This window comes from Megalops cyprinoides, chromosome 16, assembly GCF_013368585.1.
Source record: "Megalops cyprinoides isolate fMegCyp1 chromosome 16, fMegCyp1.pri, whole genome shotgun sequence".
Taxonomy (NCBI): Eukaryota; Metazoa; Chordata; class Actinopteri; order Elopiformes; family Megalopidae; genus Megalops; species Megalops cyprinoides.
Genome location: NC_050598.1, coordinates 4122442 through 4142686, shown reverse-complemented (window position 1 = coordinate 4142686; position 20245 = coordinate 4122442). Strand labels below are relative to the sequence as shown.

General features: G+C 44.8%; 1 protein-coding gene across 3 annotated transcripts; it reads right to left on the bottom strand.

The window, feature by feature from the left end:
- Positions 1–4320: 4320 nt before the first annotated feature.
- LOC118791349 (chordin-like protein 1) lies at positions 4321–19274 on the bottom strand. Of its 3 annotated transcripts, none has more exons than XM_036548672.1 (12): positions 18893–19274; positions 15409–15633; positions 14588–14700; positions 14125–14218; positions 12687–12832; positions 12013–12106; positions 11317–11390; positions 8847–9015; positions 8117–8311; positions 6198–6368; positions 4798–4887; positions 4321–4453 (listed from the first exon to the last, which is right to left on the bottom strand). In XM_036548672.1, exons 2-12 carry the CDS (start codon positions 15503–15505, stop codon positions 4323–4325), a joined length of 1374 nt encoding a protein of 457 aa, XP_036404565.1. In that variant the 5' UTR covers positions 15506–15633; positions 18893–19274; the 3' UTR covers positions 4321–4322. The 3 variants fall into 3 exon arrangements, with proteins under 3 accessions (XP_036404565.1, XP_036404564.1, XP_036404566.1); XM_036548671.1 differs by having other exon boundaries at positions 15409–15510; XM_036548673.1 differs by having other exon boundaries at positions 11317–11384; positions 15409–15510.
- Between the last annotated feature and the right edge of the window lie 971 nt (positions 19275–20245).

Here is a 20245-nt window from a genome sequence, read left to right as displayed (position 1 = left end):
ACTTGTTCATAGCTTTATATCATTAAGACCTATGCTTTTTCATCTGGGTATCAGAGATGTAGATGGATCACAGATGGGAACCATCCATCTGCACACTTAAACTAGGATGTTTTATTGTTCTTCTTGGGAAGGACCTTTGGGTTTTACAACCAAAAACAACTCATTACGCAATACACTGCTCTGTGCCGATGAATTGGGCGAAGAAGTTTCTGCCGCAGGGAGTACTTTGTATTAGTATTAATTACAAATAGGCCATAGGAGCCTATTTGTTTTAGTCACACTACATTAAGTTGCTCTTTACCAATATAGTTATCCTGCAACCGATGATTACAATGTAGTTACTGTGTAATGGCATTGTAGTTACACCCTTGTTACATAATCATCCACCGTATGTAAACTTGCCGAGCCCTTTAAATAGCAAACACACTGTAATTTACATGTAATGGCATGCAGTTGCACTCTTGTTATCTAATTACTTGAAATATGGCTACAATGGTATGGTGCAACTACATAAAGTGTTAGCCTACTTTTGTTTTACTGGGGCCTTGAAATATAGGAGGTGAAGAAATGGTGCTATTGTTCCTATAGGGCAGTGGCTCAGCTGAATGCTTTGACAGTGGAGCCTGCCGGTCTTATTGTGTGCTCTATTTTAATCTAAACGGAAGGAGCGGGTGTTTGTGCACTCCGGCTCCTCACTTTGAAGGGCTGCATATTTTTGTCCCCCTGTCTAAGTGATGGATTAAAGCAACACCGAGACTACATTAATGTTTTGGTCAATATGCGGGGCAGTGAAGCATGTGGACAGTGGGAATTTGGCATGGAGTGCAGGAGCATGAGACTGAGAGGAGGGTGAATGCATTGAGAGACCAGCTCCGGAGAGACTAGGGTCCGGAATGCTGCTGTCTGGTCTATTTCACTGCAGGGGCAAGCATTTGGGCTGGGATTCACGGGAGGGGCAAGTGTTTGGGCTGGGATTCATGGGAGGGGCAGGGGTTTGGGCTGGGATTCACTGAGGTTTGGATGTTTGAGATAGGATTCACTGGAGGGGCAGGGGTTTGGGCTGGGATTCAATGGAGGGGCAGGTGTTTGGGCTGGGATTCACTGGAGGGGCAGGCATTTGGGCTGGATGGGGGGTTGTTCTGCTGAGAGTGGTAAATGGCAGTATGCTGTTTCTCTGTGGGAGCTGGTCCTAGAATATTGGGTTTTGTATTAGTGATTTTGTGTGTGTGTAAATGTGTGATTGTGTGTGAGTGGCTGTGTGTGTGTGCATGAATTATGGTGTGTGTGTGTGTGTGTGTGTGTGTGTGTGTGTGCGCATGAGTTATGGTGTGTATGTGTGTGTGTGTGTGTGTGTGTGTGTGTGTGTGTGTGTGTGTGTGTGTAGGTACATTTCCCATGTGCAGCACTCATGATTGATGTTCCTCTCCACCCCAGGAGGTGAGAGGCAGACCAGCTGGGGGGGACAGGTGGGGGGAGCGGGTTGCTTCATTTCATCCTAACTTCCTTCAGTTAAGCCTCTCACAAAACACGGTCTCTTTCCAAACTGTTCCTGCGCTCTCCTCCCTCCGCTGCTCCCCTTGCCCCTCTGAGATACCAAACCCTTTGATTCCATTACTCCTCATGTCGCTAATGCAGAGCTTAGCTCACTCATCCAGCATAAGCACAGAGACCCACGTGTCTGCGATCCATCATGACTAATCCAGTGGCAGGCCGGCTCTCTCCAAGTGTGCCCCAACAGCGGCCACCGGCCCCTTCAGCTGCGGCCAGGATCAGGACATTGATAAATACAACAGCATTGGGCAGCAGTGTGGTATAGTGGTATGGTAGTGTAACTAAAAGGTTGCTGGTTTGATTCCCCAGTGGGGTGCTGCTGTTGACAATAATGTAATGTCATAACGTCAAAGGAAAAAGGAGAAAAAAATGAAGACATAAAAATGACCAAAAGTAAACAGCAGCAGTAAACAGCAAAAGTAAACAGCAGCAGACCCAGCGTCTCTGTGCTTTTGAGCTTAGAGCTAACGGCCGTTAACGCTGTGAAACCCACGTTTCAATTGCACTGGTTGTCGTGGCCAAGAGACAGGAGCGCCGAGATGTTGTGCACTTCATTTTTATTGTACATCCTGTAATATCTGCCGAGAGGCTGTTACAACTGCACACAAATACCGGCCAGATGCAGCAACGTGGCGAAAACCCGACAATAAATTAAAAGAAAGCTCACATAGGCTGCTTACATACAGAAAAACAAACAAACAAAAAATGAACTACCACATCTATGTTACATAAAGCTTTTCCTTCAGCTTCTCTACAGTTATACGATGGACCCCTATGTTCTAACATCTTTTGTGTCACTACCTATTTGCAGAAAACATAGCAAAAATGTTGGAAGGTCCTTGTGGTACGATTGGGTAGTGTTGGCTGGAGACTGCATTCTCTTGCTGAACTCTTGCATATCAACAGATTCCATACAGAGTACTTCTGATGGAACAAGAAGACAAACACAACTGATAATAAGGCAATCATTCCCTATCTGTACATCAGATGGTACTGCTAGAAAAAAACACACACACACACGCACACACACACACATCTAAATATATTCTTAATTTTAATTTAGGACTAGAAGTATTCTGATAATGTTGCTGCATAAACCCTACTTTGAAGTAAAATGTTCCTTGTTGTACTGCTTTGAACATAAGTATTTAGTGGGAATGGCTGATTTAGCATGGCTGAGGTTTTAGTATGCGGAGAAATATTGAATCTTCTTCAGCAAGGAAGACTGGTGTTCTTTACAGCACGCGGATAGGTTTGGGCTGAGCAAGCTTCTCCACACCTCTATGGGGGGCCAGGTTTTTTGAGCCAGGTTTTTTAGTTGGGTCCTGGCGCCTTTGTGCAGGTTGCAGGCTGCCATCTTGTAGGGTTCATGCTCCACCTACATACCACAAGGCCTTTCATATCAGATTCACCATCCCTCCCTGATCCCAGTTCAGAATACTAAGCTGCATTTCAGAACCATGAAAAGCAAAGGGGTGGGAACCTTCCAGTAGGAAGTCTCGGGTTCTGGCCCTAACCCGCCCCCTCTCAAATGACAGTGTGTCAATATAACACTGTGTTATTGCCAAGATGCTGTCATTCCATGTGATGAACCCAAAACCTAAAGCTCTACTCAGTAAGAACAGTGCTTTCCATGTAGCAATTTTGTAGCTTTCCATGTATGACAATTGATAGTCAATAACTGAAAAACTGATTCACTTCTTGGTTCATATGAGCTGACCGTGGCGCCTCAACCAGAGAGTGAAAAAAACCAAGCTCACCCTTTTTTTATGGTATGTGTAATCGTATGACCCACGTCATCTGCAGGTGGATGCCCGAGCATGTGCAAGGATGGACTTCCTGCATTACATCTATCATAATCGGATGAATCAATTCTCCTTTTTTGATGGGATCATCAGCTGCTTCATTAGTATATTTCCTTTCATATCTTACCATGGATTTGATTATGAATATATATTGGCATAATCTGAAAGCAAACACACATGCACACTGTAGACACAGCACACTGTAACAGGCAGACAGGGAGTGGTGTACAGAGACAGCGTTAATTCGGCGTGTCACTCTTTAAAATATATGCCTTTTGTTGTCATGGCGGCTGTCTGCGTGAAAATAAAGGACAGATATGGAACACTAACATGCTCCAAGCAATTGGCAGATGAAAGACAAAATGTTCAAGATGTTCCAAAAAAGGGTAACTCCACCCCCCCACCCCTCACCATATGACCTCAAGTTTCTCTCCTCCAGGCTGTGGTGTGCCAAGGGTCCTCCTGCCGTGTATTGGTACAGCGTGGTCACTAAGGTTAGTACACAGCTTATTAGCTTATTTAAAAATTTTTTACAAAGCATAGCAGATTTGGGGGTTCCAAGATTCCATAACTCTAGCCTGAGAGAGATAAAAGGAGCAGCAGCTAAAACCGTGACAGAGAGGTGGCTCATGGGTGCGCATTCAGGAACAGAAGGACTCATCTAAAGTGCAGAGAGTGAACAGACAGCAGGTGAAAGAGGACGCTTCTCAAAGCCGTTGCTACTGTGTTAGTACTGAGGGTGCGCTCCTTGGCGGGCGGGGCGACCAAGAGCCCCTTCCATCGTGTCAATCAGAGTTACGTTACCACCACAGTCATGGTTTTCACCTCCCCCCGCATGTAACCAAGGATCTTTCCCTTCTGCCCAGGTGTGGTCTTAGGCCGCAGTACCAGAAGGGATGATTTAAAAAAAAAGCACCTGCCCCACCCCGCCCACCCCCATCCTCCTGGTTCCTTGGCTCCGCTCCCTTAGCAGTGGCTCTTCTCCGGCTTGTCCAGGAAAAGGACCCGCACCAGGTCCTGCAGCTCGGTCCGGCAGGTCCGGTTGGTGCACATCTGGCTAACCTGGGTCTCTCCTTCACGGAAGATCTTCCAGCGACCTGCCGACAGAGGCCACACCCACATTTTGGTTTCTTCAGATTGCGATGTGATGCAGCCAGAAACCGGGGGCAGGGGGTGTGGTGGTCAACATCGACAAAATAACATCAACAACTGTTCTTGTGTCAGTGAATGAACTACAGAGGGGTAGTATAAACGGTAATGTAACACACTGCTTGGAAACAGTATAAACAGCCAATGCACCGCACAGGGACAGTATAAATGATCAGCTGACACACTGCTTAGGGACATTATAAATGGTCAGCCAACCCACTACATGTGAAAAGTGCTCAGTAAATGATCAGCCAATGCATCGCATGGTGACAGAGCAGTCAGGCACACATACTCTGCGTTGTCCGTGTCAGTGGTTTGAAGTCGCTGCGTTTGTGGAAATCCTTCACGGGGATCTTCTCAATGTGGAAATTTCGCAGTAGACCTGGGGGAAAATGGTTGAGGAGACACACATCATCCCTGACCACAAGGCTGTGAACATTACTTGTACTAAAGGAGAAACAGAACACATGTTCCTCTAAGAATGAGCATTCACACTCCTACTGTTTCATGATGAACACTCATGAATACTGAAGCAATCACACAATGGAGAACAAACATAAGCGCCTTTCATTATTCATAAAAAACCACTCCATTTTGCCGGTACTTTGTTTCAAAAAGTGATTCACATCAGCCTTCCCATCCAAATACCCACCCACAGCCTCCGAGTCGCTGGGAAGGTTAGCTCCATGGTCTCAGAGTCATGGCGTGTGAGAGTTCACACCCTGTCCCATTCCTGCATTTGGCTCAGAGAGCAGAGGGCCGTGAAGACCATCTCACCGGTGGGAATCTTGCGTAGCCACGATGCCAAGACCACTCTGAGACAGGCGAGGAATTCCGCAGAGGGGGAAAAAAGACGAGGCGGCTCCCGATATAAATCTGTCACGCGGCGGCACGAAACCGATCACCGTCTCCACTCTCTCTCTCTGTTTTTTTATGACTCATGGAGGCTAATTTATTTGCACCTCCATATTGTGTTTCAGCAGCTGCATGTCACGAGGGCACCGAGCAAGTTATGCATAAAATTGGCGTGAAGGTACATCCGCACGGCAGCAAGTGCGAGCCAAGCGCTTGTGAACACCGCTGGGGAAATTTATGCACTGGAAAAATCACTGCGGAACATGTATGGCCTTGTTTGTGTCAGCCATGTTTACCGGCAGATGCCATTTTGATTGGATTGTCATAAACCGGCCAATTCATTTCTTCAGACAATTAATGATGGTGCTCCTTTTGGCTATATGGGATCAATCAGGCACTATATCAATGGTTCCCATATCAATGGTCTGGTAGGCAGACACTTCCCTTCAGGTGTCTGCCTTATCTCTGATCTGATTTGGGGTTTTTTCATTACCTCAGGTCTATTTCAGGGGGTTTTCATTATCTTGTCATAATTCTGGTGTTATGGTCTTTGATCTAATTCAGGGTTTTTCATCTTGTCTGATTTAATTTAAGGGTTTTAATTTTTGCTTCATAATTCTGGTGTCATCATTATCACTGATCTAACTAATATCTTCGATATTTCTAGTTCAGATAAGGGTTTTTCATAATTTCTGTTTAATGCTGATTTTTCATTATTTCTGATTAAATTCAGGGCTTTGTGTAGGTAATTCAGAAGTCCTCATCATCTCTGATTCAGTTCAGGGGTGTGCATTTTCGCTGGGGTAATTCAGAGGTTTTCATTCTCTCTGAGCTTACCTTTTACAATAGTCCAGATGTGTAGCTCGGCCTCGGCGGGGGTCTCCATCTCCATAGCAATGGTCCTGATGCTGGCTCCCTCAGCAGACTCCAAGGCCTCGAACACAGGCAGGGTCTCTTCTCCACAGAAGTACTCCTTGCTGTCCTGGCCATCCAGAGCTAGCTCCTCCTCTGCCGGGACACGGGCCAACTGACACCAGGGACACAGGACTCTCCCCCCCACCCCTTCCCAGATCATTTTCATTTCTGTTAATTTATTCTTTGTTTTTGCAGGAAGTTTCCATTCAGATTAATACCTCTTTTCCAAGGGAAACCTTGCCAAGAGGCATCAATGCAGTGGTAGGGAACATGTTACAAAAGGCTATATTAAAATTGATGAAAACAATGATGATACATAAGGCATGTTAGCACAGATCGGTTTTACTGCTGCATTGATGGAGACGTTTCTAACATTTCCAAACCTCAGATGATGAAGGTTATGAAGCTCATAGTTGCAGCTACAGCACATGCTGAGTGATCATCAGTAGAGAGCACAGCCAAAAACGTCTGGCTGTATAAAGTAGAAGTACTCCCAGTATTAGTTCCAATTACTTGGGTTTTCTAGCCAGAAGGAGAATGAATTACTGAAATCACCTGGTTCAGTCCATGGCCAGAACAAATACATATGAGCACTTTTGCTTTTTAGAACTGAAGACCTCTACCTCAACTGGACAGTAGCTGTCCCTTTCAATGACAATGATTGACATTCACAGGGGTCCTTGTCCTTTCAACTGTCCACTAGTCAGAAATTCAAAACGTAAAAACTAGCCTCACAAAAGCGGAACACACCACAGGCAAGAATTCGTTCTAACATTTGACATGGTTTTAACCTCAGGGGCCAGAATAGTAGAGGAAAGCACGTTTAACCAGCTTTTTTTATTTAAATGAGATTTTGGAAAGCAGCGTCCAGCCAAAGGGCAAATCACCCGTTTGGTCCAGTAGCACGCGCCAGCCGAGCTCCACAAGCAGACAGAATACGTGCGTGATTGTCATACTTTCCAGCGTATCTCATTTCATTGCAGCCATTTGTAATCTCTGCCCGGGCAGCGAAGCGTGATGGTACGAGGCTTTATTGGCTGTTTGTGAACCGCGGAGGGGCCACAGTAATGCAGCCCGGGTCCCGCCTGTCGGCCTGGCTCCAGACTCCACCCCCAACCCCCCAGCACCGAGACCCTGCAGTAGCTGGAACACGGCAAACGGCAGACACCCCGCTGGTTCCCAATAATGCTTGATTTGCATCTTACTTTACTAGTCTACTACTTTTTAAAAAGAAGCATATGGAAAGCCCCAATGCATTTCTTTTGAGAGATGTCCAAAAATGCCCTGAGCTCAGTTCCACTAAGCGCTGCCTTGGGGGGGAAAAAAGGGGTGGGAGAGAATTTGTGCCACTGTGGCTTATCTAATCATCAGGGGACATGTCGTATTAATAAACCTGAAGCCTCCGTTGGAGCCGTCGGATTAAACGGACAAATGGCAAGTAGTTGGCCCTGGATGTCTGAGTGGGATCGCGTATGTGCATGATCCAGGAAGATTACTGGATCATGTTCGTATTCGTGGGAATAAAACAGCTTCGGCGTGCGGCTGGAGAACTGGGACCCTAAAAGTAGAGTGACTGTTCGTGTGTGTGTGCGCGCACGCGCGTGTGTGTGTGTGTGTATGGTTGGAGGGGGGTGTATCCCAGGTGCACAACAGTGTGAGTGTGCATGTGTATGCATGTAGGGTTGGGGGATGGGGTAAGGGTGGTGTAACCCAGGCACGAGATGGTATGAGTATGTACTTGTGTGTGTGTATGTGTGTATGTGTATGGGAAAGTATCTCAGGTGCTTGGCAGCATGAGTGTGTGTATGTGTGTGCTTGCAGACGCGCAAAGAGCAATGTACCTGGACAAACCTTGCAGCACTTGCCATTGATCTTGTGCGGGTGCTTGCAGGGGTACAAGTCCGGGCAGTGGATCTTGCGGCACTCCTGCCGTGTCACGTTGCAGGTGCAGAGGACGCACTCCATGACCCCGAAGGAGCGCAGGACGGGGTGCCAGGACTCGCCATGTGAGTATGTCTTCCCATTGGACACGCACACTTGGAGAGGAGAGAGACAGCACATAACAAGTGTGTAGCCCCAGTATGGTGTAGGAGCAAGGAGCAGTGCTTGGAAGCCAAATGCCGTGCCACTGGGCAAGGTACTTAACCTGCCTCAATTGCCTCTGTGAATATACTTGTTTATAAAGCACTTTTCAAGCACACAGCACAAAGTGCTTCACAAAAACAGAGGGACAGCTAAAGAGTTAAAAAAAGAAATGTGAAATATAAAAAACAGATCCAAAATCATTAAAAATAATTAAACCAAACATTACAATACAGATTTTTGAAATAGAAAAATAATATTAAAAAAGTAATAAAAAAATTGTAAAACCAAACTTGTATCTAGCCATTAGTTAAAGCAATTCCACCTCCAGCTGTGTTAATATTTACACAGTAATGGATAACATGTTCAACTGTAAGCTCTGTGAGTCCCTCTGGGCTAGAGCATCTGCTAAGGGCATGTGCTGTAATGTGATGTAGCCGCAGAGGCGTCTGGCGCTCCTGAACCCGCCGGACGGAGAGCCGGGCTGACCTCTGCCATGCTGGCTCTGGCTGTCGATGAGGATCTGCACGGTGGTGCCCGCGCTCTGGGGTGGTTCATTCGGCGGGCCGCGGTGGGACCGGAAGCTGGGCAGGCGGGGCAGGCCGGACAGGGAGCGTGGCGGCAAGAGCTCGTACTGAACGCGCTGGTACGAGTGCCTCTGAAACACAACAGATCACGCGTACTGAACACATTGGTACGAGTGCCACTGAAACACAACAGATCACGCGTACTGAACGCGCTGGTACGAGTGCCGCTGAAACACAACAGATCACACATACTGAACGCGCTGGTACGAGTGCCGCTGAAACACAACAGATCACACATACTGAACGCGCTGGTACGAGTGCCACTGAAACACAACAGATCACGCGTACTGAACACATTGGTACGAGTGCCACTGAAACACAACAGATCACGCGTACTGAACGCGCTGGTACGAGTGCCACTGAAACACAACAGATCACGCGTACTGAACGCGCTGGTACGAGTGCCACTGAAACACAACAGATCACGCGTATTGAACACATTGGTACGAGTGCCACTGAAACACAACAGATCACGCGTATTGAACACATTGGTACGAGTATCTCTGAAAATAGGATGTTGCTCATACTGAACACACTGATAGGAAGAACTCAGAAACAGAAGACCGCTTTAAGTACAAGTGTCTCTGAGAAACAGAACTTCACTCACACTGAACATGCTGGTTATGAGTGTCAAAGTGAATACATAGCACTGACAATGTATATTTATATTTGGGGATAAACACATTGTCCACAGCAAAACTGAGCCAGTGTCTAGAACAGAATAGTTTCATGGCACCAGCTAATACATTTAGAGAAACATTACAGACAGGAAGTCATGTTCCACGGTGATTATGGCATAGTTCAGTTGAGCGCAATTCTTTTTCAAAATCACCTCCCCAATGTGAAAAGTTCTGTACCCTCTGAATGCTACTGGTTTTGTACATACTGCAGAAGTCAAAGCCGAAATGATGTTTTGTATGGTTTGGTTAAAAAAAAAAAATAACTCATCTTTTCAATGGTGATGATCTCCCATCATTACGAGCACTTCCACAGTTGGGTTGGGCAGGGAGGCACGCTGAGACAACTGGGAGTTTAAACACGCTAAGCCAACACGGACCTCAGACTTCAGTCATGTTATGTATTAAAATTCATTTTTACTGGATGATTCTACAAAAAAACAGACAAGTCGCAAGGAAATGTCTATAGCCTGACTCAAAACAGCTCCACTGAAAGCTGTCTGTTATCCAGGTCTCATTTGCATTTAGTATCTGGAAGCAGTCAGCTTGTTTTTCTCCCCGCTTACATATTTCTCAAACGAAGAAGAACTGATTGCAGCAACACCCTCCCCCCAAGTCAAGCATCACACATCTCATTACCATCGTAAATAAAGGTCAGGGGGGCCATCTTTGATTCGTGACTGTTTGCAAGCGACACCGCAACCGTGAGGCTGAATACATTAACTCAACAACGTACCAATACCCAGACGGGTGTAAAAAAATGCAGAGAGGTGAAATATGTTCCCAATAACTCATAGCAAATGTGAACTTTGGACCGTAATGATTAAAAACACAATGCTGGAGACAGACAGACTGGACGCGTTTGCCAGGAGCTCTTGCCCTGCAGTAAAGCTTAGCGGATCAAAGAAATTGACTGCTTTATACAAGCAAGACAGTTATCCATGGTGCTGGTGGATGAAACAACAGAGCCACTACATACCTACAGTACAAATAAATTCAGTTCATTTTCAAAACAGCTCTCGGTAAGTAACAAAACAGTGACCTATTGTGACCTAAAGTAATGAAAACCCACCATGAACAATATAATATATCATTTACATTTTTTCAGATCCCATTTTCAGACCCTAGAAAGGTCCCATTCTTTCTGAGTGTGAGTGTTATGCAGTCCTTTATTACACAGATTATGTACACATGTGTTTCTGTGCATGTGTTGGTGTGTGAGTGTGTGTGAGTGTGTGTGTGTACCCGTGTGTGCAGTGTATGTGCGTGTGTGCGTGTGCATGCATGCATTGCTCAGTACCAGTCAAAAGTTTGGACACACTTGATTAGGATAATGACAAACACACCTTCGAAGACATTTCCATCCAAAGTCTTATGCTTGAATGCTTGAAATTTGCTTTTTAGACGCATATAAATAGGGAAGTTGATGCTTATGTATGAATTTCTTTCCAAAATATTTTAAGGCTACTTTGAAGAATCTAAAATATAAGATCGTTTTGATTTGTTTAACAATTTTTTATTCACTGCATAGTTCCATTTGTGGCATTTCATAGATTTGATTTCTTTACAATTATTACAAAATGTAGAAATAGTAAAAATAAAGAAAAAACCTTCTACGAGAAGGTGTGTCCAAACTTATGACTTGTACTTTATGTGTGTATGTGTGCACGTGTGTGTGTCCAATGCAATACATACCGCCTCTCTGTTAGCGGGTTGCCGAGAGATCTCGCCTTCTGCTGGGTCCCATGAAGTGTCTCCATCACCTGATCCTCAACAACACAAACACACACACATACAGTATACTCACACACACACACACACAAGTGTATACATGCACACACACACACACACACATACATGCATGCACACAGACAAACATACAGATATACACACATGTCAAGTGTACCCATGCATACACATGCATACAAGATTAAAGATGTACAAACTTTGTCTTCTACTAAGTTTTGCACTAACAGATACAGAGTCTGAATTAATGATGCATGTATGTCTCCAGGTAATCTCTCACTTAAATTAAGATTCACAGATAACCCACACACAGCAGTGTTCAACTCAAATTGCTTGTTTAAGTGACATGGTAGTTAGATGTTAGACATGTAAGTTATTCTCAAGTTTGCTTTTGAAAACATGCTTACTTCCTCAGTGCTTTAAATACTGGGAGGCAATTTAACATAAAATAAATGGAATGCATACTTTTATGCACTTCTGTCATTTCCACTTATATTATAAGGACTCATTCGACACATTCATATGCCATGCACAATCAGTCCCATCATAAATTAATGACATTGCGATAACTTCTGGGTCCCTGGCTTGTCAAGGAGAAATTGATATAATGTCATTTGATCAGATGTCATTGCAAAAACTGTATACCTTTACAAACCCGACAGCAGGACTCTGGGACAGAGACAGGAAAAGCGCAGGTGAGCTTGGGACAGGTACGCAACCTGCAGTAGACGTTCCCCTCCTGAAACACAAAGTCCAACATGGCACCCACTGTGACACATATTCACCACACCAGAGAACACTACATAACTCATGTCTATGTTTTAGCCAGAAATCCAGTTGTGCTACTAGTTAAAGTTACAATGAAAATGAGCACATAGTTCACTGGCAACAGCGACTGAAGTTGCTTTGGATACTGTAAGAGCGTCTGCTGAGCAAAAGTAACAACAGAAAAGCCAAAAGCCTCTTTAAAAGTTGTTAATATCCATACGGTCATGCTCACTGTTGGGAGAGGGCAGATGAGATGGCCTCAGATATCTGCTCTCATAGAACATTCACACCAATCACTCACAGAGCAAACTGATCACTCACAGAGCATAATCTCAGTCACTCACAGAGCATAATCTCAGTCACTCACAGGGCATAATCTCAATCACTCACAGAGCATAATCTCAGTCACCCGCAGAGCATAATCTCAGTCACTCACAGAGCATAATCTCAGTCACTCACGGAACATAACCTCAATTACTCACAGTGCATAATCTCAATCACCCACAGAGTATAATCTCAATCACTCACAGAGCAGTAAACTAGTCACTCACAGAGCAGCTACACTGGGCACACTGGTTGGCCTGGCGGTTGGGAAAGAGTCCTTCAGCCACAAACACCTCCCCGTGCTGGTACTGCACACCATTGTAGTCACATGGCTTGCCCCCCACGCGGACCACCATTGGGGGAGGAGACGCCTCTAAGGAAACAGTGCAAAAACACTGTCACTGTCCAATGTCCCATGTCAACAGTACCACAGAACCTCATACAACTTGCAAGGTACCTGCATTGAGCAATGACTGAAAACCTTTACATTAATTGTAAAGTTGATTGTAAAAAAAAGTCTTATTAGCTGATTAATAACAGTATTAAAAGTGTGCTCCTGCACAGGCACTGAATTTGGCAGAGAACCTCCCTTTCGTCAGCCACATAAACTCAAAGCATTCCTGTGCTGTCCATGTATTCTCCTGATAAAACCAGCCCATTTCACATGAAAACTAAAAGAGGGTTTTCTCTGAACTGGAGATTGAAATAAAAGTGTTAATAGCTTAAACTGAGAAAAAAGGTTCTGTTTGGCAATCTTGGCAGCAATATGACAAGTAAGATTAAAAGTACCGCTTGGCTCAAAATTGCTTTCATTTCAGCCTGTTCACAGCGCCAGGGACACTTTAAGAGAAACAGCTCACTCTGAAGAAACACCGCCTGGCTCATGGGAGAGAAGAACTAAGCAGACTATGCTGTTAGTCATCACAGCAGAGGGAAAAGCAGCACGCCTCTCCCTCAGACATGTCGCTCTCTGGCATGTGTGGCCTTCAGCAACTACAATATCCCTCAGCAAGCAAGTCAGTATTTTTCACCTCCGTGTCTGTAGGCTGCCCTGGGCCTTTCCCGCCATAAACTGAGTGATGTTGTTGAAGTTGAGTTTGAAAGAACCAAAACAGCTTGCCAAAATATGCCTGAGATTTGACTGGAACTGTTTTACATGTGTGTGCGGACATTGATAAACAGTTTGTGGTTTTAGAACTGAAGGAACAAGTTGCTTTTCAGATTAATGTAACACAAAACAGAAACCCTAACCTATCTGTAGTTTTTGTCAGTTGCATTTGAAATGCATATACGGAAAGGATAGCACATTTTCCCAGGGGAACCTAGCTGAATTACATGTGAGATGCAGCTTGCTCTGAAAGCCAAACAGAGCAACTCCGAGACAAACCACTCATACGTGACAGTCAGTCAGTTGCCGAATTACCAGAGGAGCGCTTGCGGCGCTTGTCCTGAGAGATGGAGCAGACCAAACGTATACAATGGGGCACCCAGAGAGTGAGAGGGCCGGGGGGGGGATGTCAAAGATGGGGCGCTCACAGAGAGGGGTGTGCATCTTACCTGGCAAACTATGATGGTGTTCTCAGGGAGAGACAAGGAAAGCTGAGCGGGGCATACCTCGGGACCTAAGGTAGGGCACCTAGAGAGAGGGGTCCCGTGGGGCCTTACCTGGGCACTTGTGGCAGCACTGTTGCGGGACAGGCACTGGGCTGGCACAGGGTAGAGGAGGGCACTTCACACGGGTACACAGCACACTGCCACTCTACCAATGAGACAGAGAACAAGATCAGGCCTGGCACCTCTGTCACTCAGAGTCACTGTTCCACTGGAGGGACATGATCTGAGTCAGGGCTAATCCACTAGAGAGACATGGTTTGAGTCAGAGTTAATCCACTGGAGAGACACAATCTGCTTTGAACACAGCATTTTAGCTATTCATACATATGGTCTTGGCTTAAAAACCAGTGGCCTATCAACTTCTTAATTTTATTATACGGGTGGATAATGTCTCCAAAAGGGTATGTGGAAAAATGACAAAGAGAGAGAAAGAAAGAGAGGGAGAGTGAGTCCAGAGCCCTGAGCAGCATGCCAAGGCTCCAAACTCCCGCTCATCCCCAGGCGTGCCGCCCACCTCGGAGCACAGGCAGTTGATGCAGTACACGTATCCATAGGGCTCCAGGTATGGGTGCCATCTCTCCCCCACTTTGTACTTCTTCTCCTGGAACATGCAGAAGGAGTGGGACTCTGTGCAGAGGGAAGAGAAGGACGGGTCAGAGAGGGAAGTGCGTCAGGGCCACATCACAGGTGGGGCGTGTGTGTGTGTGTGTGTGTGTGTGTGTGTGTGTGTGTGAGTGTGTGAGTGTGTGTTTATGTATGTATGTATGTACAGTATGTGCATGTATGTTTGCGTGTGTGCGTGTCTGTGTGTATGTGTGTCTATGTCTGTGTGCGTCTGTGTGTATGTCTGTGTGTGCATGCATTTATGTGTCTGTATGTGTGTGTGTATGTGCGTGTCTGTGTGTGATTATGTGTGTGTGTCTGTGCGTGCGTGTGTGCTGGCATAGTGTGCCCCTCATGTTTCCTGGCTCACTTTTATCCTCCACTACTCACTAGCAGAGCTGTTTGTATTGGCTTCACCCCGCTAAGCAAGGGACAGTGTTACCTAGTCTACGCTCAACCCTGGCAAAGCCGGACAGCAGGCCACAACCAGAAGCATCTCATTACCACCTTTAAGAGACTTACACAGACCATTAACCACAGCAAGAGAGAATTCAGCAAACACAATATCACCAGACGGCCACTAACACACTGTGAAATCAAATGGTGGTACAATTAGCAAAGCAAGGGAGTTCCGGGTAATGGTTGTAACAGTTAGCAGGGCAGAGTGGTCAGCAATAGTAACGGTCAGCGGGATGCAGCGATTAGCACAATGGTACAGGTTTTCTTACTTACGTTTCTGGGAGACCGAGCGCATTCCGTCCGTGGCGGCCAGGACAATCGTCCACACCAGGGGCAGGCACCAGTTTTCAAGCCTTGAGGGTGTGGCCATGGTGCCTGTGGGAAGTGGGTCCTGGGGATTTTTGTATGACCGGGAAAAACAAAACTGCTCTGTTCCCCTGCTTTTAATCGCCTTACAGACCAGGGCTGGGAATGCCAGCGTCAGGTTTCCTTTAAAGTCTTACGAAATATAAAAGGCAGAAATTAAAGAAAAGACATTTCATGCCGCAGGACGTAATCAGAATGACATTCAAAGCCTTTCGCTCCACTGAAAAATAAGCATTTTTTCCCCTTGTTGCAAAGGCTGGCTAATTCTCACTCAGTCGTAAAGCAGACTGCGAGCCAGATTGCACGTTCTCGTACATTATTCATTGTTACAAGTATACAGCAGGCGGCAGTGTAGCACAGTGGTAAGGAGCAGCGCTCATAACCAAAAGGCTGCTGGTTCGATTCCCTGCTGGGGCACTGCTGCTGTACCCTTGGACAAGATACTTAACCCATAAATGCCTCAGTAAACATCTGGCTTTATAAATGGATAAAATTGCAATCTTTGTATGTAATTCACTCTAGGTAAGAGTGTTGGTTTCACAAATGTCACCATGTTAGTCAGATGATGACAATTGGCTGTGGGACACTGTTTTCCCCAAGCGCTGAAATCTCAGAAATGTTAATGTGAAACTCTTTAGATTTGCAAATACATGCAGATATATAGCACATGTGGCTGTGTAGCTTAGTGGTAAGGAGCGGGACTTATAACCAAAAGGTTGCTGGTTCACTTCCCTACTGGGGCACCATTCCTGTACAATTGGGCAAGCTACTTAACTCAGAATATGCAGCTTTGTAAAATGGATAACATGAAAAATTGTAACCTATGTAAGTCGATCTGGATAAAAAGGCCTGCTAAATGACCATAATGTAATATAATATATCAGGCCCCACCAACATTAGCATCATAGGAGTCCAAGGTGCATGGATGTCTTGCATTCTTAGCATTGACAGCTTCCAAATGACCTGAGTATTCAGAGATTAAAAAAAGCAACTGGTCATTTACATTAGGCTGACAGTCCTAGAGATATAGAATACATGGCCTACAACATAAACTCTGAGTACACAATACACATAATTCTACAGCATTCAAGGAGCTGTGTATCTGTGTGGAACAGAGGCATTGTGCTGGCACTCTCCTGTCTGTCTGAAATCCCAGAACTCCCGGGGTTAGGGGGGTGTAATATCAAGTATTTACATTTTTGTCAGGAGTTCAAATGCAAGCACTGGAAGGCACTTGGACTCGTATTCAAAAAGGCCGTAGATTGTTCGACTTAGTGTGCAAATTGCTGTCAGCTTTTTCCAGCGTTTTTGGCGGTTACTGGTTCGGGGGCTTCCAACAGAAATCCAGCATGATTGCCCTGTCAGTCATAACCTGCCTCTACCGCTCGCGGCTCTTTTTCAACTGCTGCAGCCATAGAAAACGCAAGCAGAATTTTCAGGTCCGAAAGTAAAAAATTATTAAACGTGTAAATGGTTGAATGAATGACGTCAGCGTGGCGGCAGTCCTACCCGAAGCACCGCTCGAGGAACGCACAGCGCAGGGCTAGAACTGCGCGCCTCTACACCCAATCATCCAAACGTTGTCTCCAGAGGAAAGTCTCTTGGTTGCCCTTTCCTTCCAAAACTGTCGTTTTCACCTCTGTGAGGACTACGTGGCAAAATGAGAGAGCCCAGCAAAAAAAAGACGCTGCGAAGGACGACTCTTGTTCTGTCTACAGAGGGGAAGAGCCGAACAGCACAGCAACCGCGACTTTACTGTCAGTTCGACGTTAAGCAACTTCTGATCTTGCCCGAGTCAACCCTGGGGTCGTGAACGCAGGGTTTAAACCATGACCATGGTCACCCGCTGTTAACCCAACCCCTCTCTGCGGATGAATTATAAGTCTGAACGACCCTTTCTGAATGACCCGTTTTTCCTCCCGGCTCCACTTGTTTCTTGGCGTCTTGGCAGCCAGCGAGACGTGGCTTTATTTACCGCTTCTCGCTCACAAACCGCAGACTTCACTTTATCCCAGTTACTTTTACAGCGGTCTGACGGCGAGCCTCTTCCTGCGTTTGATCCTCTTAGGGAGGTAGCGGGGACAACCGCACCGGATCTAATACCATCTCAAACCTACTCCTGTCCGGGCTCGCACAGAACAATGTTTAATCGGCATGTTACACACCAGCCTTACAGAGCAGGCCTAAAAGTAGTCCGTTAAAATAACGTGCTTCGTCCCGGTAGAAGGCTTGACTGATTTGCTCAAAATATGTCTTTCACTTTCCCTTGCTAGTGCAAGTATGGAATAATGTACTGCTTGCTCATTATCATGAAAGATCGCCAGTAAAACACGTGTTTCAATTCTGTTCATGTGTACTGCATCCCGAAAGGTTGCAACAGTTGCACAGTTTAGACATCCAGATTGCAATTACCGTGGGCTATCTTACAGATATTTTGTATAGATGAATTAACCTATAAAAAGTAAGGAGACCTGTTCTAACGGTTATTTTATCGGTGCACGCATTCATTTCGTGAAAGTAATGACTTTAATTCCTAAGCATTTTAAATCTCAATGACGTTTATGTATAGTGCACACACCGAATTGTTACACATTTTACTGCACCTAAACAAACAAACAAAACACAGGGGTGTCTGTGTGTATATTTTTGCCTTTGCAGCCCGAAACATAGCGGTTGGGGGTAAGAATGTCGGCTATTGCAGGAGGCAAAATTAATTTCGAAATATTTACAGGCCATGTCTCACGAAAAACAATCATTAATGGTATTAATGGTAATCTGACATTAATGGTTTATCTGACATTAATGGCATTAATGTCAGATAAACCAACCCCGCTGTTAAAGGACAGCTCATTTCTTATTGCCTTGTCATTAAAAATAGTTTGATCGACGCCACAGGCAAACACTGAGAAAGGATACTTTTATGTCATAGGTTATTGATAATAGTCAATCTGACCTCGGACTTGTAAGTTTATTCAAGCAGAGTGAAGCTGTTCCTATATGATCAAGGAGTAACTAAGACAATGTAACTTTTAAATTGAGGTTTTTACTTGTCTAGAAATTTCATTGGTAACGTATGAAGACGCTTCGATATACTTGATGTCCATTACTTTTAGCGCAGAAGAGGGCGCTTAATATTGAGGCTATAATCTGTAGTTACATTTTTGTAATGTACATCACATTGAATCAGTTTTGCTGCGCAAGGAAAAATAACAGCCAAGGTGAACACTGAAAAAACCACAGCAAGTTTCTGGAATCAGAACTGTACCAGGCTTATTGTGGCTATCGTCGTTAATATTTTTCATTAATTTCGGTCAGCGTAACAGTAACATGGTATAAAATAATTTCGTTTAAATAGCTAGTACTACATTACGCCAAAGGGTAATATACTTACCAAAACGACGCTTTTTATTGGTTTATTTCCACAGTGTTTCAGTCGTGGTCCACAAGTAAACAAGCCTCTTTATCAGAGCACATTAAAGTGCAGCCCGCACCTTCTTTCTTTTTTATTCAGGGACAGCCAGATGAATAAAAACGTTTTGCTGGAAAAAAGTAATTGCGGCGAAAATAAGGTTCCTGAAATTGCGAAACGGAGGCGAGGGATTTCACTATCGAACTTAGTAACAAGTTAAAGGGCTCTTTTTTCGGGCACCTGCTCCCACTCCACTAAAACGAGTCAGGGGCGCTTAAAAGCGAACTGTAGACCACTGAGTATTCCTTCCACAAGCTTTGTAATCTCATGACTGAAACACTGTCAGAGTTCCAGAGAAAAGGAAAACCTGCCAACTTTTTTTTTAGTCCGCAGACTGGCCAATGGTGTACAGCGGTTCTCTTTATAAGAAAGCGTGCTTTAGGTTGAAGGTTGTTTTCGTCTGCGGGCGCCTTAGCGTGGAGGTCAACGAATTTTACAATCACGGTTTGCCACAAAGTAACGGTACGGTGCAACATTAATCGAGAGCTGTATCTTTTACTAAGCAGGTAAGATAACATCCATCTAGTAAACAGGGTCTTTCTTGCGGTAATGGCATTCCAAATAATGGCATTTTAGAGGCAGTACCATTAAGTTTTGAGCCAATAAAATTATTTGTAAGGGAGGATTAGACTATTACTATTCTAAAATTAATATGCGCATAATGCATAATGATAAACCTTACTCTCTTAAACACTCAACCATCTAAGCGACCTATAACGTTTACATTTTTCATTTCCTGACGATTCGATATGATTCTTAACTCAGTAGGCCTATCTGGTAGATAGTAGTTGAACAGAAATTAATGGATTACATATGGACCTATGGCCATATGGATTGAAAACAATGTCAATAGTTATATCTCAGACAACAGGCTGAAGCTTTCTCTTTGAAATTCATCGCCCGGTTAAAACCATAACTTTAGCGAGAATGATCTAAGTATTAGACATGTACACAGTATATTATTTTATCTCCACGCCTCGGGGGTAACGTGATTAATGTCCAGATGTATTTTCTCGTGCGATTACAGCTATAAATTGTTCAGATAAAGCCAATAAAACAGTCCATTTGCTTAACATCTCGCCTGGAGGTCTCGAGTAGCCTATACTTCAATGGTTTTGATCTACGAGGTACAGCCAGGGTCTGACTCAGGGAGTAGGGATCTAGTTACGCGTTGACACTCCAGCCTGATTGACAGCCTTAAATCTCTCTTTAAAGACACTTTTCCATCGTTTCATTTTACTTGACCAGATCAGACTACATTCAAGACAAATGCGT

Coding starts and splice junctions, on each gene's coding strand:
- LOC118791349 (XM_036548672.1), bottom strand. CDS start 15,505: ATGGCCACACCCTCAAGGCTTGAAAACTGGTGCCTGCCCCTGGTGTGG. Junction 9,016..11,316: donor AACCCGCTAACAGAGAGGCG/GTATGTATTGCA, acceptor GTTGTGTTTCAG/AGGCACTCGTACCAGCGCGT. Junction 4,454..4,797: donor ACTGACACGGACAACGCAGA/GTATGTGTGCCT, acceptor CTCTGTCGGCAG/GTCGCTGGAAGATCTTCCGT.